General features: G+C 48.5%; 1 protein-coding gene across 6 annotated transcripts in view; it reads right to left on the reverse strand.

Moving 5' to 3' along the window:
* TRRAP (transformation/transcription domain associated protein) overlaps window positions 1–12,981 on the reverse strand; it is a 108,696-nt gene that overhangs the window by 40,893 nt on the left and 54,822 nt on the right. For all 6 annotated transcript variants that reach the window (XM_026516255.4, XM_044390250.3, XM_044390247.3 and 3 more), the window contains 12 exons: window positions 12,356–12,622; window positions 10,859–11,065; window positions 9,445–9,603; window positions 9,211–9,342; window positions 8,338–8,448; window positions 7,026–7,172; window positions 5,346–5,559; window positions 4,645–4,770; window positions 2,343–2,489; window positions 1,452–1,651; window positions 730–851; window positions 223–436 (listed from right to left, as the gene is read on the reverse strand). In XM_026516255.4, the coding sequence (XP_026372040.2) occupies window positions 223–436; window positions 730–851; window positions 1,452–1,651; window positions 2,343–2,489; window positions 4,645–4,770; window positions 5,346–5,559; window positions 7,026–7,172; window positions 8,338–8,448; window positions 9,211–9,342; window positions 9,445–9,603; window positions 10,859–11,065; window positions 12,356–12,622 (2,046 nt within the window). The remainder of the gene's footprint in view (window positions 1–222; window positions 437–729; window positions 852–1,451; window positions 1,652–2,342; window positions 2,490–4,644; window positions 4,771–5,345; window positions 5,560–7,025; window positions 7,173–8,337; window positions 8,449–9,210; window positions 9,343–9,444; window positions 9,604–10,858; window positions 11,066–12,355; window positions 12,623–12,981) is intronic.

Genomic DNA, 12,981 nt, shown 5'->3' on the forward strand with positions numbered 1-12,981 from the left:
TGAATCTCTCAATGATAAACTAAGGAACACTATTCAACTTTCTAAGAGCTTAAAATCACCCCTAAAAAACCCCTTGAGCTGAAAACACAGCTTTAGATCTTTTTTCTTCCTAGAAGAGATTAGAGCAGGTTAGGGTGGAGGGTTCCAGTTCCTCTCAGACAGTGCTAACACCCCCCTGGTTTCGGTGCCCAGGCCACAGACGCTGAGCTGAGCCCGTCCTACCTCAATGCACTGCTTAATCCAAAAGTGGTTCCCCATGGCTTCCCAATTCTGGGAACAGGTCACATAAAGCAGGCGCTCGTAGACCCGACGTTTCATGGAGTTGTCAAAAACCTCGAAAAACTTTGCCCTGATAAGAGGCTGGGCACAGCGCAGCCCGGAGAGAAAGGCTGGCTCGAGTTTTGCGGTCAGCTCGCTGCCCGACAGCGTCTCATCCCTGAAATGGAAGGAGTAACACGGGGTGGAAGAGTTGCAGCAAACAAGCAGAAACCCAGCAGGTGCCGACGTCCCGAAATGCCAGTACGAAAGCCAAGGGTACATCGTGAATCACCCTGGGCTGGTGTGACACTTGAGCAAAAGCTGCGTTAACGATGCCAAAACATGCTAGGGCATTTAGTATTTACATGGACATTCAAGGTTCAGCTATCATGAAAAGATTAAGTGTTACATCGGTTAGTCAAAGGACACACTGTGGACACAGACATGCATTTGGTTAATCGCTGTCATTACCTGTAGACATAGTTCACGAGGTCTAAAAACTGGGCGTTTAATTCAAGGTCTTCTGGAAAGCGCTTCTCTATGTAGGCCATCATTTTCACGAGCAAAATGGACTTCTCCCGGAGTGTAGGTGTCTGTAAGAATTGGGGATTTTTTTTTTTTTAAAGAAAAGGTCAATTACTTCTATTTCAGAAAAGACATATTCAAAAGTATTCCAGCCATCTGCTATTATCTTTTAAGCTCCTACAACTTTGTCAGTAAAATAAGACAAGGTCATTTCTAAACAGAAAGACCCTCGCTCTATCTGCGAATACTTAAAATCAAGACAGCTGCTGGTCTAATTTTCCTAGAGGCTGCAGCTCACTTTGAAGAGAAAACAACTAAATTATACAACAAATTAGAAGTTTGCAAGCAACTTACAAAATTCAGTAATAGTCCCTCACTATTACTTTTTGGGGGCTTACCTTTACCACTACGAAGAGTAAGAAGTAAGGTTCATTTAATATTTTAATACAAGTAAAACCATATTCAGAGGAGTGACCGTTTCAAGCTTCTAGTTAAAATCTGCTTAGAACAGTGAGAAAAATTCATCTTAAGGAAAAAGGCCGTCAATGACAACAGAGGGGAGAAAACGTTTTGCTGGAGAACCCTGAGAGCTGAGAAAGCCGTGCTTGAATACACACACACACACTGAGGAGGGGGCCTGGCCAGGGCACAGCTCTCCGGCTGCTCACCTGATTGGCTGCCATCGGGGAATTGTTTTTAACCCATTCTTCCACAATTTTCACGACGGCCCGCAGGATCTTGGCATCTGGTGATTTTTCAATGAGGGAGGTCAGGATGGCCTGAATGAAGTTCTTCCTCATCTCCATGCTCATGACGGCCAGGCGCGTTTTCACCAGCTCCAGACTCAGCATCACCAGCTCACCGGTTCCTGCTCATGCAAAGAAAGAGAACGCACCCCAACAATCCACACACGTGCCTCCACAGGCCACCCCTCTGCATAACATGGCACGTTGGAGTCTGCCCATCATCCTTGCCCCCCAGTGTTATCTCCAGCGAGAGCTTTGGGATTTGAGGTGCTGCCTCGCCACTTCCCTGCTACTCTGCCCTGTGAGGGTGGCCTCATAAGAGCTTCCACAAGGGCGAGGAGACGATGGAGTGGATGGACCAGCTCGGGTAACCCGGACACAGCCAGTCCTGAAGCCGCACTGATGGCACTTCTGTTCCGAGCCGCCTCTAACAGCGGTGCCAGCCACGGCTCCCACCCACACCGACACTCGGCCCAGAACCTGCGACTTAATTCTCCCTCAAGCATGACAGCTCTGATGACACAATGTGTTTTACAGCAAAAACCATCAGCAGCCCTCATTTAGTGGTGAATGTTCAAAATAAATGTACAACCACTTGAAAATTTCTTCATCCTTACGTTCACAAATTTGGAAAGTAATTCGTTTTAAAAACGAGTCTCTCACTTTGGTTTTAAATGAAATGCTCCGAACCTCTCTGTTGAGAGCAAATGGACAAGGGACTGAACAAAAACAAGAGGAATTTGTGTTCGGTTCAGAATTCAATGGAGGTGTTACACAAAGTCTGAGAAAAGTCATGGGGACCGCGGCTGTCACCTGAGGTTGCTTCCGTGCTGCCCGACGCTGCCTGCGGGTTCAGGTGCTCGCGGACCATCTTCTGCAGGGAGCGCATGAAGACAGAGATCAGCCTGTCTATGTAGCTCGGGTTGTTGCTGCAGGCCGACTTGAGGATCATAAGGGTCCCTAAAAGGCAGAAATTGCCGTTTTTCTGTTTTTTGGGTTTTTTTTTAAGAAAAGTTAAAAAATAAATGGACAATAAAAATATGCTTTTTATAACATTTTAAAATGTGCTAAACAAAAGGATGCTTTTTCTGACAAAAGTCTAGATGAGCCCCACATATCAGGATCCTAGGCGTTTGTGTGACACACACTATACTATGGAGTGCTGTGTTTTCACTCCTACTTCTTAATTCATGATCAACACAGGCATGAGAGCCGATCTCTGCGCTGCGGTTCTGGATTTTATATCTTTAGATCATAGCAAACCACCCTAAGTGAAGTTTTTTGCCCCATGATATGCTTTGGGGGGAAAACAAAGGAAAAAAGAAAACCCTTTAAAAAAAATCTAGACTACCTGGACATGAAAAATATTTTAGAATTCAATTTGTACCCATTCTGTAAAACTGCTTAAAATCAATAAAAATGAGCAAAGTGTCAGAGCACGAACACAGAGCACAAGAAAAAAATGTCACCTTTCCTAGCTGACGTTTTTATGAACTTCCTGACCCTGACCTACACACTAAGTTTTAAATTTACAATAAAAATGAGCAAAGATCAATAAAATGAGCAAAGTGTCAGAGCACGAACACAGAGCACAAGAAAAAAATGTCACCTTTCCTAGCTGACGTTTTTATGAACTTCCTGACCCTGACCTACACACTAAGTTTTAAATTTACGTACACAGCTCCCATTACAGACCAGTAAAAGGGTATTTATTTGCCATTTATAGGTGCAATTACCACAGATTTGGACAATTTCTCAGCAGAGAGTGAATGTGTGATCAGTCTGATTCTACGACAGGTAACCTGTGACACTTGGTGACAATGGGTCAGAAGCTGAGTCCTGGGTCGAGGACAGGGAGGGGAACGGTGTGACCAACTCTCCAGATACCAGCCCCAGTGCCAACCCCAGGTGGCTGTCACCCCCACAAAGGAGGGAGGCAGGGCCAACGGTGGTCAGCTCTTCTCGGAGTCCTCTGGAGAACGAAGACATTTATGCTCTGGAAGCCAGGTTGCAGAGCACGGTCTACTGTACGATTCCACTTTTTAAAAAGTCACAAAAGTATTCCTCAACTATCTAAATTTATCTGGTTCCAGAATAGGAATGGCAAGCTTGAACAGTTAAGAGATACAATTTTAACTAAATTTATCTGGCTCCTGAATTTCAGATAGCAAGTGGTGAGAGTTTGGAGAGCAAGAAACTCATTAAGAATGGGTAGTAAGGAGGGCACGTATTGCATGGTGCACTGGGTGTTATACACAACTAATGAATCATCGAGCCTTACATCGAAAACCGGGGATGTACTGTATGGTGACTAACATAATAAAAAATCATTATAAAAAAATAATAATAAAAAAAATAAAACAAAACAAAACAAAAATAATATATTCCGTTTGCAAATTCAGATATAAGTGTTTGCATAACAAGGGCTACCTGTATGTGTGTTTATATTGGCATACGCAGAAAAAACACACACGTCAAAATGTTCAAAGTAAACGTTCCAAGTAGAGAGGCAACTTTTAGTTCTCCTTCCTTTGTACTTTCAAAAGTCTACACAATAAGTTCAAAATTTTTTTGAATTGCTAACCCAAAGTCTAAACCTCCTCACAGATGTGAGTTCCATAAAAATTAGACTTCCGGGTATCTCTGGAGGCCAAAGTGGTCCAGCTGCCCCGGGGCGGCCAGAGCCTCAGCAAGCAGACAGGGACGGGTTCTCGTCTTGTGAGTGGCTTACTAACGGTGAGCATATTATGAGGGGCAGTAGTTTTCCATATTTGCACACGGCTTTGGCAGCATCTCCGTGTTCCATGCAGAACTGGGTCAGCAGGGTCCACCCACATGGGACCACTCCCCCACCACCCAATCCTGCATCTGAGGCGGAGACCGGAGGAACTAAGGACGCACAGATACTGGTCAGGTGGAGGGTGTTCCCCGAAGACCACAGGGGACGGGGGCCTCATGTACATACCAGGGCCAACACAGACACCCTCAGCACACGTCAGCTCAAAGCTCCTCCCGACACCCCGAGCCTCTCCCAGACGAAAGCTCGTCCAGAGAGCACAGAGAGACCCATGCCAAATGGAACCGCCACGAGAAAAAGCAGGGCAGACACACTCACCAAAGAGCTGGGAGGGATTCGCATTGGTGGCCTTCTCATAGTTGGTGAGTCCTTCGTAGATGACCTTCCCGACGGCTGCGTAGAGGCACTCCAGCTCTTCGTACTTGGAGGCCACGCTGGAAGTGCCTGAAACAGAAGTGAGAACGTGGGCCCTGTGGTTTGGGTTCTCAGCCCTCTCCGGGCAGCGGGGCGCCAACGTTCCTCGCAGCACACACTGAGCTTCAGTTATCTCGGGATCCGTGGCAACGGGCCCGGGCGCTTCTCTCCCACTGCAGGAAGCGCGGTGCTCCTCTCTGGGCTGCTTCTGACTTGACCAAGCTAAGTGAAGTGACCTTTTCGCTCACCAAGCCTTACCGGAACACGCTCAAGATACACTTACTTACGATATGCCAATATCTGATCTTGGCAGCTGCTCAGCATTTGACAAAACACTATCACCCAGCTCCCTTTACTGCCTGAAGGAAACAGTCACGTTCGGCTGATGAATACCAGCATTTCCAAAGCAAAACAAAAAATGCAACGTAATGACTGTTGCCGTGAAGTTCTTATGGTCTTTTTTTTTTTCTTTAAAGAAAGGTTGAAAGCGCCAAGAAAAGCGGGTATAAAATAAAAAGCTCGCTCTGGTAACCAGAGGAGGAGCACTCTCGAGTGACACGCTCCTGCCCTCCCATCCACTCAGGCACCAGGGGAAGGTCACCTACTTGGCTCTGTTGGGAAAATGCTCATTAGGCGGGAGAGGAGGCTATGGACCGCTCGGAGAACCTTGGTGTTTGCGCACGTCATGCACGCGGCGATGCCACGCTGCAGGGGCTTGAAGCTACTGAGGATGGCCGGAGACTGGAGGACGGTGAGCAAGAAGCTCAGCACCTCCAGTCCCGTGCAAATGTTTCCGTAGTTCACTTGGTTAGGCTGCTCCTGGAATGGAGAACACAGGTCACACGCAGACCTCAATACAGTCCGCTACAGAAACACAAATCAACCAAAACTTAAAACCAGTTAAACCTTTTAAAAGCTCATGAAAAATACTAATACTCAATATTAAAAGGTGAGAATCAGGGGTGTCTGGCTGGCTCAGTCTGTACAGCACGTGACTCTCAATCTCAGAGTCTGAGTTCAAGCCCCACGTTGGGTGTAGTGATTACTTAAAGTCTTAAAGAAACTGAAAATCACTAAAATCTGGTCTAAAAAAGCAAGCACTGAATTTCATGTCTCTCATCTTTTTTACTTAAAATACAAATATCCTTCCAAAAGGAAGTATCTTTGAGACTGTGGATCATGAACTCAATTTAACAGATGATGCTGGCATTAACAACAATAATAATAATAGAAATAGAGTGCATGGTTTGCACTAAAGTATTGCTTCTTGAAACTTTCGTTTCTGTGGTTTGCACACAGAAGCCCTGCATATATACTGTATGTGCGCACTGGGTTGAGATAAAATCTTACTATGGGAACAAAGTGGAAAGTGGCCGTAAGCTCGGCACATCGCATCATGAAAATGCTAGCCCATTACGTGGCAGAGGCCATCCACTAAGGCTGAGCTTGACTCAACTGTGACTGCGTGTGATAGTGATTTGACCTTTGAAAAAGAGCAAAGAAATACGCAGAAAACCCATAAGTTCTACATCAAGCTAGAATCAAAGCACATACTGCAGACAGGCAGCCTATGACTGCACTGTTTTCACAGCACAGGGAATCTTTACAACCTTTCAAAACACCAAGGCAATTATGTTAGTCTTTGCATTGCAAACTAACAAAGGTTTAAAATGGGTTTGCAGCTGCCAGAAATTACAGGATCATGGTTTTTACAGAAACAAACCAAATAAAAAACCCACCAAATAATTAGCACTGGGGGCTAATTTCTTTGCTACCTGACTTTACAGTGCTCGATAACAAATTCTATGTTCCCTTTAAAAATTCATGTTTATCTGCGATGCCTGAGTGGCTCAGTCAGTTAAGCGTTTGCCTCCGGCTCAGGTCATGATCCCAGGGTCCTGGGATTGAGTCCCCCATCGGGCAGCCTGCTTCTCCCTCTGCCTGCTGCTCCCCCTGCTCGTGCGCTCTCTCTGCCAAATAAAGAAAATCTTAAAAAAACAGAGTTTACTTTAGAGGTTGTCGCATAAATCAACGAAACCTGTTTATCCCAAGTCAGCCCGGAGGTCAGTTTAAGAAATGAGATTTCAGTAGGCAAGAGACCTATGATGTTTCTGAAGCTCCTCACTGCTTGGGGCTGGGGGCTCAAGCTAAGTTTCAAAATCTTTTCCAGGGAGTGAAATGCCCTCCTCCTCCTTAGCGGCCATGACTGGCTGAGGGCCCAGAGGGTTCAGGGTCCGGCGGCCTCGGCCCAAGCCCGGGAGCTGGTGACAGACACATGTACCCACCACACTCATCAGCAGCTTGTCGAACCACTGCAGTTTGAGCTCAGACTTGGACCACATGTCCGGCCGCAAGGCGGTCTTCAGGAGAGTCACACACCGGCGAGACAGCACCTCCCCAGGAGACCCGGCTGTGTTGGTGTTGTCGTTGACCTGGAAATGCACTCAGATTCAAGGCCCCATCCCCCTGTGAACGTCTTCGGTGTCCTGACACTGCCTCTCGCCTGTGCAGCCCCGCTTCATCCTCCTGGCCACCTCCTCTCCCACCTGACTCAACGGGGCCTCCTCTGCCTCAGGGCCACTCTCAGAGGGGACCCTCCTGCTCCCTTGCTGGGGGTCAGGTCAGCGCTGGGGTGCGCTCGCTTGTGTGACGCATGGATCGGGGTCAGGCAGCTCCCCAAGAGCAGGGCCTGAGCTCCTCCCCCGTGGGCATCCTGGGCTGTGCCTAGCATGCCAGAGCACAAGAAGCTACGGGCTCAATAATTTAGCAGATTCTTCTCAGTACTTTGAAATCCTCACCAGTATCGCGAGACCTACTATTCTATTTAATAATTGCACAAATTAAGATTCCCAAATTCTTGAAAAAAAAAAAAAAAAAACCAGGAAAATTTCATTTACAATGATTTTTTGAAAAGGAGAAATGAAGTTCCAGAAATGGATTTCCACAAATCCAGGAAAATATATATTGACATGAATAACAAACACAAGTTTTTAAGGCACTTAAATTACTAAATGTTGCACATAATTCATGTATGTTGGATCATCCCAGCAGCACCTTTATGAGACAGGTAACTTGGAAGTTAAACAATGTGCCCAAGGTCACTGATCTACTGCCACGTTGTGCCAACACCAAGATGCCCTTAATTATAAGATACACCATCACTGGGGCGCCTGGGTGGCTCAGTCAGTTAAGTGTCTGCCTTCAGCACAGGTCATGATCCCGGGGTCCTCGGATCGAGCCCTGCACTGAGCTCCCTGCTCGGCGGGGAGTCTGCTTCTCCCTCCCCATCCCACTCCCCCTCCTTGTTCTCTTTCTTTGCCAAATAAATAAATAAAGTCATTAAAAAAAAAAAAAGATACACCGTTATTTTATCACCATTGAAAGAAAAAAATGTTTAAAAACAATCTTATCACCCGTAACACAGGCAGGGTTCAGAAATATTAGCATGTCCTGAAATCAATGGAATTTGGTACGGAAGTGACAGAGCTAGCCTCAGACCTTGGTTTGTCCATTTCTATCAGAGATAACATTCTGGAATCTACTAAGAAGCCTTTGTTCTCAAGTACCTCTAACAGAAGACAGCCAGCAAAGCCTCACCTGACAAGCCACGCGGATGAGGAAGTTCACCACGGTGTCTGTGTGCTGCTTGTCAATGGGCTTGGCAAGAAGGGAGTCTGCTCCAGGCAGCGACTGGCTCCTTCCAAACACCTAGAAGAGGCAGGAAGAGCATTCTCAACGATGTATTCCCAACACAGGGCACTGATTTGTGCAGCCAGCTCACAGAATGCAGTCTTCCTGGGGTCAGACGCTGTTCTGGGAGCTTCCCTGACTTAGGTTTTGGTAAGAGAGCCGTCGGTACTCTGCTTTGTGGACTGCGTGTGGAAGAGGGCAGCACGAGACGAGGGAGAGGAGCTGGGAGGCTCCACAGGGAGCCGGGAGGGTGCGCGCCATGAAGACCTGCTTGCCACTGCCGTGGGAGGACACGTATATGGACAAAACCTCACATGGTTCCGGGAGGGACAGTTCAACTGAGGCACAGAGTGACAGAGTCATCACTCAACACGGGGCAAGGACAGCGAGCATCCCCAGGGTTCTCTTGGTGGCTGCCCTCCACCAAAATCAGACAGTCTTGTAAAATACTGAACACAACATGGGTGCACGTTCTCAGTCAATTTTCTTACCCTCCAGTGTTTCTCTCAGTGCCCTACTGCAAGGACTGACCCACTCTTGTCACAACTCCAAGGGTGTTAAACGTGCATCAAGAGAAAAGAGTCTGGTGACTTGGGGAACACGGCGGGTAAGTCAGGTGTCACTGGGTTCTACCTGTCGGGCGCAGCCTTTCCCAGCTGTGTCTCGGGACGGTCCTGGGCACTGAGACCACACTCAGAATTTGTGGAACAAACGAACAAACTCCCTCAGGAACCGCAGAACCCATAAAAGCAAGCGCACAGCGTGTGCACACGTGCTTACCGCGCTGATGGCTCCTGTGGCCGTCCTGAAGCGTTTCACTTCCTGGGCGGAATCCACCGACAGGCCTCTTTTAATGGAGGACACAGAGTTGACACCTTCTCCACTTGAATTTGGGTCCATGTCTGAATCCGGCTTAAACACACACACACATACACACACGTGACTTTACGGACTGATCTCTGGTGAGAAGCAGAAGGAAAGCAGTCTGGGGCGACAGAAGTCTGGCGGCCATACCTGCTGGTCCTTGATCCTCTGCAACTCCCACTTGATGACAACTTCGGACAGGTCCACGGCCAGCCTCCTCTGTTCGATGGTGACGCTGGGCGTGAAGCCCAGCCTCTGCATGGCGCTGACCATGTGCTGCACCAAGTGGTGTCGCACTGGGTAATACACCTGCGGGCACGGGGTCCATGTCACCCCAGGGCTGCGGCACCACGCCCCTGACACCCACGCACACACACACACGCACACACACGTATACACGCACTTAACCCAGACTCCTGCTTAAGAATTTGGACCCGTTGGGGCACCTGGGTGGCACAGCGGTTAGGCGCCTGCCTTCGGCTCAGGGCGTGATCCCGTCGTTCCGGGATCGAGCCCCACATCAGGCTCCTCCACTGGGAGCCTGCTTCTCCCTCTCCCACTCCCCCTGCTTGTGTTCCCTCTCTCGCTGGCTGTCTCTCTCTCTAATAAATAAATAAAATCTTTAAAAAAAAAAAAAAAAAGAATTTGGACCTGTGACTTAGTGAGGAAATTCTCATCACCTTATATACGTCTGTGGGTATTTATCACGACCACCCCAGCCCCTCGCTGCATCCCAACAGAACACTGTATTTCAGCCCTTCGGTACCACCTTTAAGAATGGTGAAGCACAGGGACGCCGAGGTGGCTCAGTCGGTTAAGTGCCTGCCTTCAGCTCAGGTCATGACCCCAGGGTCCTGGGATCGAGCCCCAGGTCAGACTCCCTGCTCAGAGTGGAGTCTGCTTCTCCTTCTCCTTCTGACCCCTCCCCCTTGCTCATGCTCTTTCTCTCTCAAATGAATAAATAAAAAAAATCTAAAAAAAAAAATGTTGAAACACTCAGTTCTCTTTAGGGAGGCAAGGCTAGTAACACGTACCAAACTTCAGACTTGATGTCACAGACATTCAGCCACACCAAGGGGCAAATTTCCAACTCTAAAAGAGCTGGCTGTAAAGAATTTTCTCTTCTACTCAAAATCTACAAGAAATATTTACATTTGAATCAATCCAACGAAGTGGGGGATTCAGCCATAGAGAAGAAGGTGCCAACGACACAAACAACTCTTGAAGCCAAGCTACTGAAACCTAGAGTTAATGAGACTACCTCCCGAAGTACTAAGTCATCAGTATTCACTGCTACCCGAGTACTTACAAGAAAAACACAGTCCTAAACAGAAGCAGACACCTGGTACACGTTCCCTAAACCAGGGCCGTTTCCATGTTGACAATGACACACACACACACACACACTCACTCTCTCTCTCTCTCACTCACTCAACAGACCAGAAATACCTTTACTAAAAGACGAACAGCCACCTTATTACTGCAGGAAATTAAAGGTAAGCAAAAGGTCAAAGCAAATCCCTGAACATGGTGCACAGCCCCGGCTACAGTACTTTCTACGCACCTTGAAATGCTGCACGATCAGATGCAGGATGTGGACCAGCTGAGGGACTGTGTGGCCTTCCTCCACGATGATCTTCCTCGTCCAGTGGGTCAGCATCTGGTGCCCATCCTCCATCCTGGCAGGCACTGCCGGAGTCAGTATGGCCATCGCTTGTCTGACGATTGCTCGAGCTTCCATCGCGTGGGCCTTGAGCAGACTGTGAAACACCTAACGCAGGGAAGAGATTCTTATGTGGGATGAGAATGAAGCCTCAGGGAAACAAGAAAAAACCCAATCACTTTGAAACAAGGCAGGATATTTCTGCAAAATGATTTTTACAAAATTTCTTAGGGCTGTCTTATTAGGAAAGAACACAGCTGCCGCCTTCTTAAGTTTTCAGTGATGACCACGTTCATTCTCTCCCTACCATGCACCCACTTTGGGCCCATGCGGGGCGGGAGGGCAGTACACAAAGATGAGCGTACTCCCCGTGGGGACCTGCTCCAGTGTAACCCATGAGGAGTCAGCTGAAGCACAGAGACCCTCTCCTTCCGGCCACAGTGCGGCAAATGGAGCCAAAGGAGCTGCCGTCAGAGGCAGTCTTGGGACAGTGCAAGTGAGAGATGACGTCCTGATGTAAGTAAGGTCACAGGACACAAAGACCACCTGACAGGTGCCACGGGTGGAGGGGACAGGACGGGTGCTGGAAATCAACAGGACTTGCCCACGCCCGGTCACTGGAGGGAACTAGAGGGTTGTCAGGGATGGTCCCTGGGTCTCTGGCTGGGCAGACGGCACCACAGAGACGAGTCTGTAGGTGGTGATGTCTGAGGTCATGGGCTTTGTTGAGGTCTGGGGTTTAACACCACAGAAGCTCACAAGATGAAGTGGTCAAAGGAAAACAATGAGAAGTGACCTCACAGAATAGGACAAGGGTGATCATTTATAAAATGTTAACGGGACAGACAGGCTGAGCGCTGAAGTGTATCATTACCTTTAATTCTTACAGAGACAATACTTTACTCACTCAGGATCACAAGAACTTGTGACAGCAAAAAATAAACTCAAACCCAGGGCTGTCTGGCATCAAGGCCTAAACCACGGAGGGACTCAGGGAAGATGTGCTCATGGTCAGCAGAGGGTCAGTACAGGATGAGGGTTCTGTGGTGCCTAATGTCTTTAGCTAAGGAGTGGGCTGGGCCCTTCCAGAACGGTTTCAACGGACCCGCAGAATGGAAGCCAGAATGCAATGTGAGGACGAGCGTGAGGTGGACAAAGGAGACATTTGTTGTTTCGACAGCAAGGCTGCAGAGGAACGACAGAGAGGAGCAGTCACTGGGGAGGGAGGAGAGAATGCGGTCACGGGACAGTTCACGGTGCTTGTAAGACGGCAGACACGAGCATCCTGAACGGTGCGTGCTGGGAAAGACAACAGGAGGGGCCGAGACCGCAAGAGGGGGCGGCGTGTGCGCAAGCCCACGGAGTGTCGGGGGGGGGCCCGAGGGAGCCTCGCGGTACCTGAAGGACGATTTTCTTGTGTATGGCGAATTTGGCAATGATGTGCGCCAGAAGCAGGTGGCCGCTGTATTTGCAGGCCGGGTCCACGCAGGCCTTGGACAGCAGGCAGGGCCACGCGAAGGTCATGAGGCGGCGCAGCTTGCTGTTGCGGTTCTTGTTGTTGTCGTGGATGTGGTGCGGGGCGTGCTCCACCAGCAGCGTGGCGTACTGCAGGAGGTAAATCCTCAGCGAGTCCAGCATGTCCGCCTGCTTCTCCGGGTCCAGGACCTGCGGGACGCGAGCAGGAAGGCTCACTTCCGGCTCTCAACTGTGTTACCCACCGAGGGTCACACAACAAGCTTCCACTTTTAAAACACACACACACACACACACTACACACGTATGGAACATCGAGTTCTAGGACAAGGGAAGCAATGATGTCACACCAATTCTCCTTTTATGGATCAGAAATTCACTGAATTTATTTCAATGCCGAAGGGAAGGCACCCCCTGCAGTGGGTGAAGGAACTTGAGGAGACAAGGAGGGCCTCCTCTTTGATACAAGGTGATTGATTCAGGGTAGCATTTCTTAATTACCAAGTAGTTGGGACTTTTTTTCTAGTCAGCTATTAATTATCTAGTCCTGA

This window comes from Ursus arctos, unplaced genomic scaffold, assembly GCF_023065955.2.
Source record: "Ursus arctos isolate Adak ecotype North America unplaced genomic scaffold, UrsArc2.0 scaffold_2, whole genome shotgun sequence".
NCBI lineage: Eukaryota > Metazoa > Chordata > Mammalia > Carnivora > Ursidae > Ursus > Ursus arctos.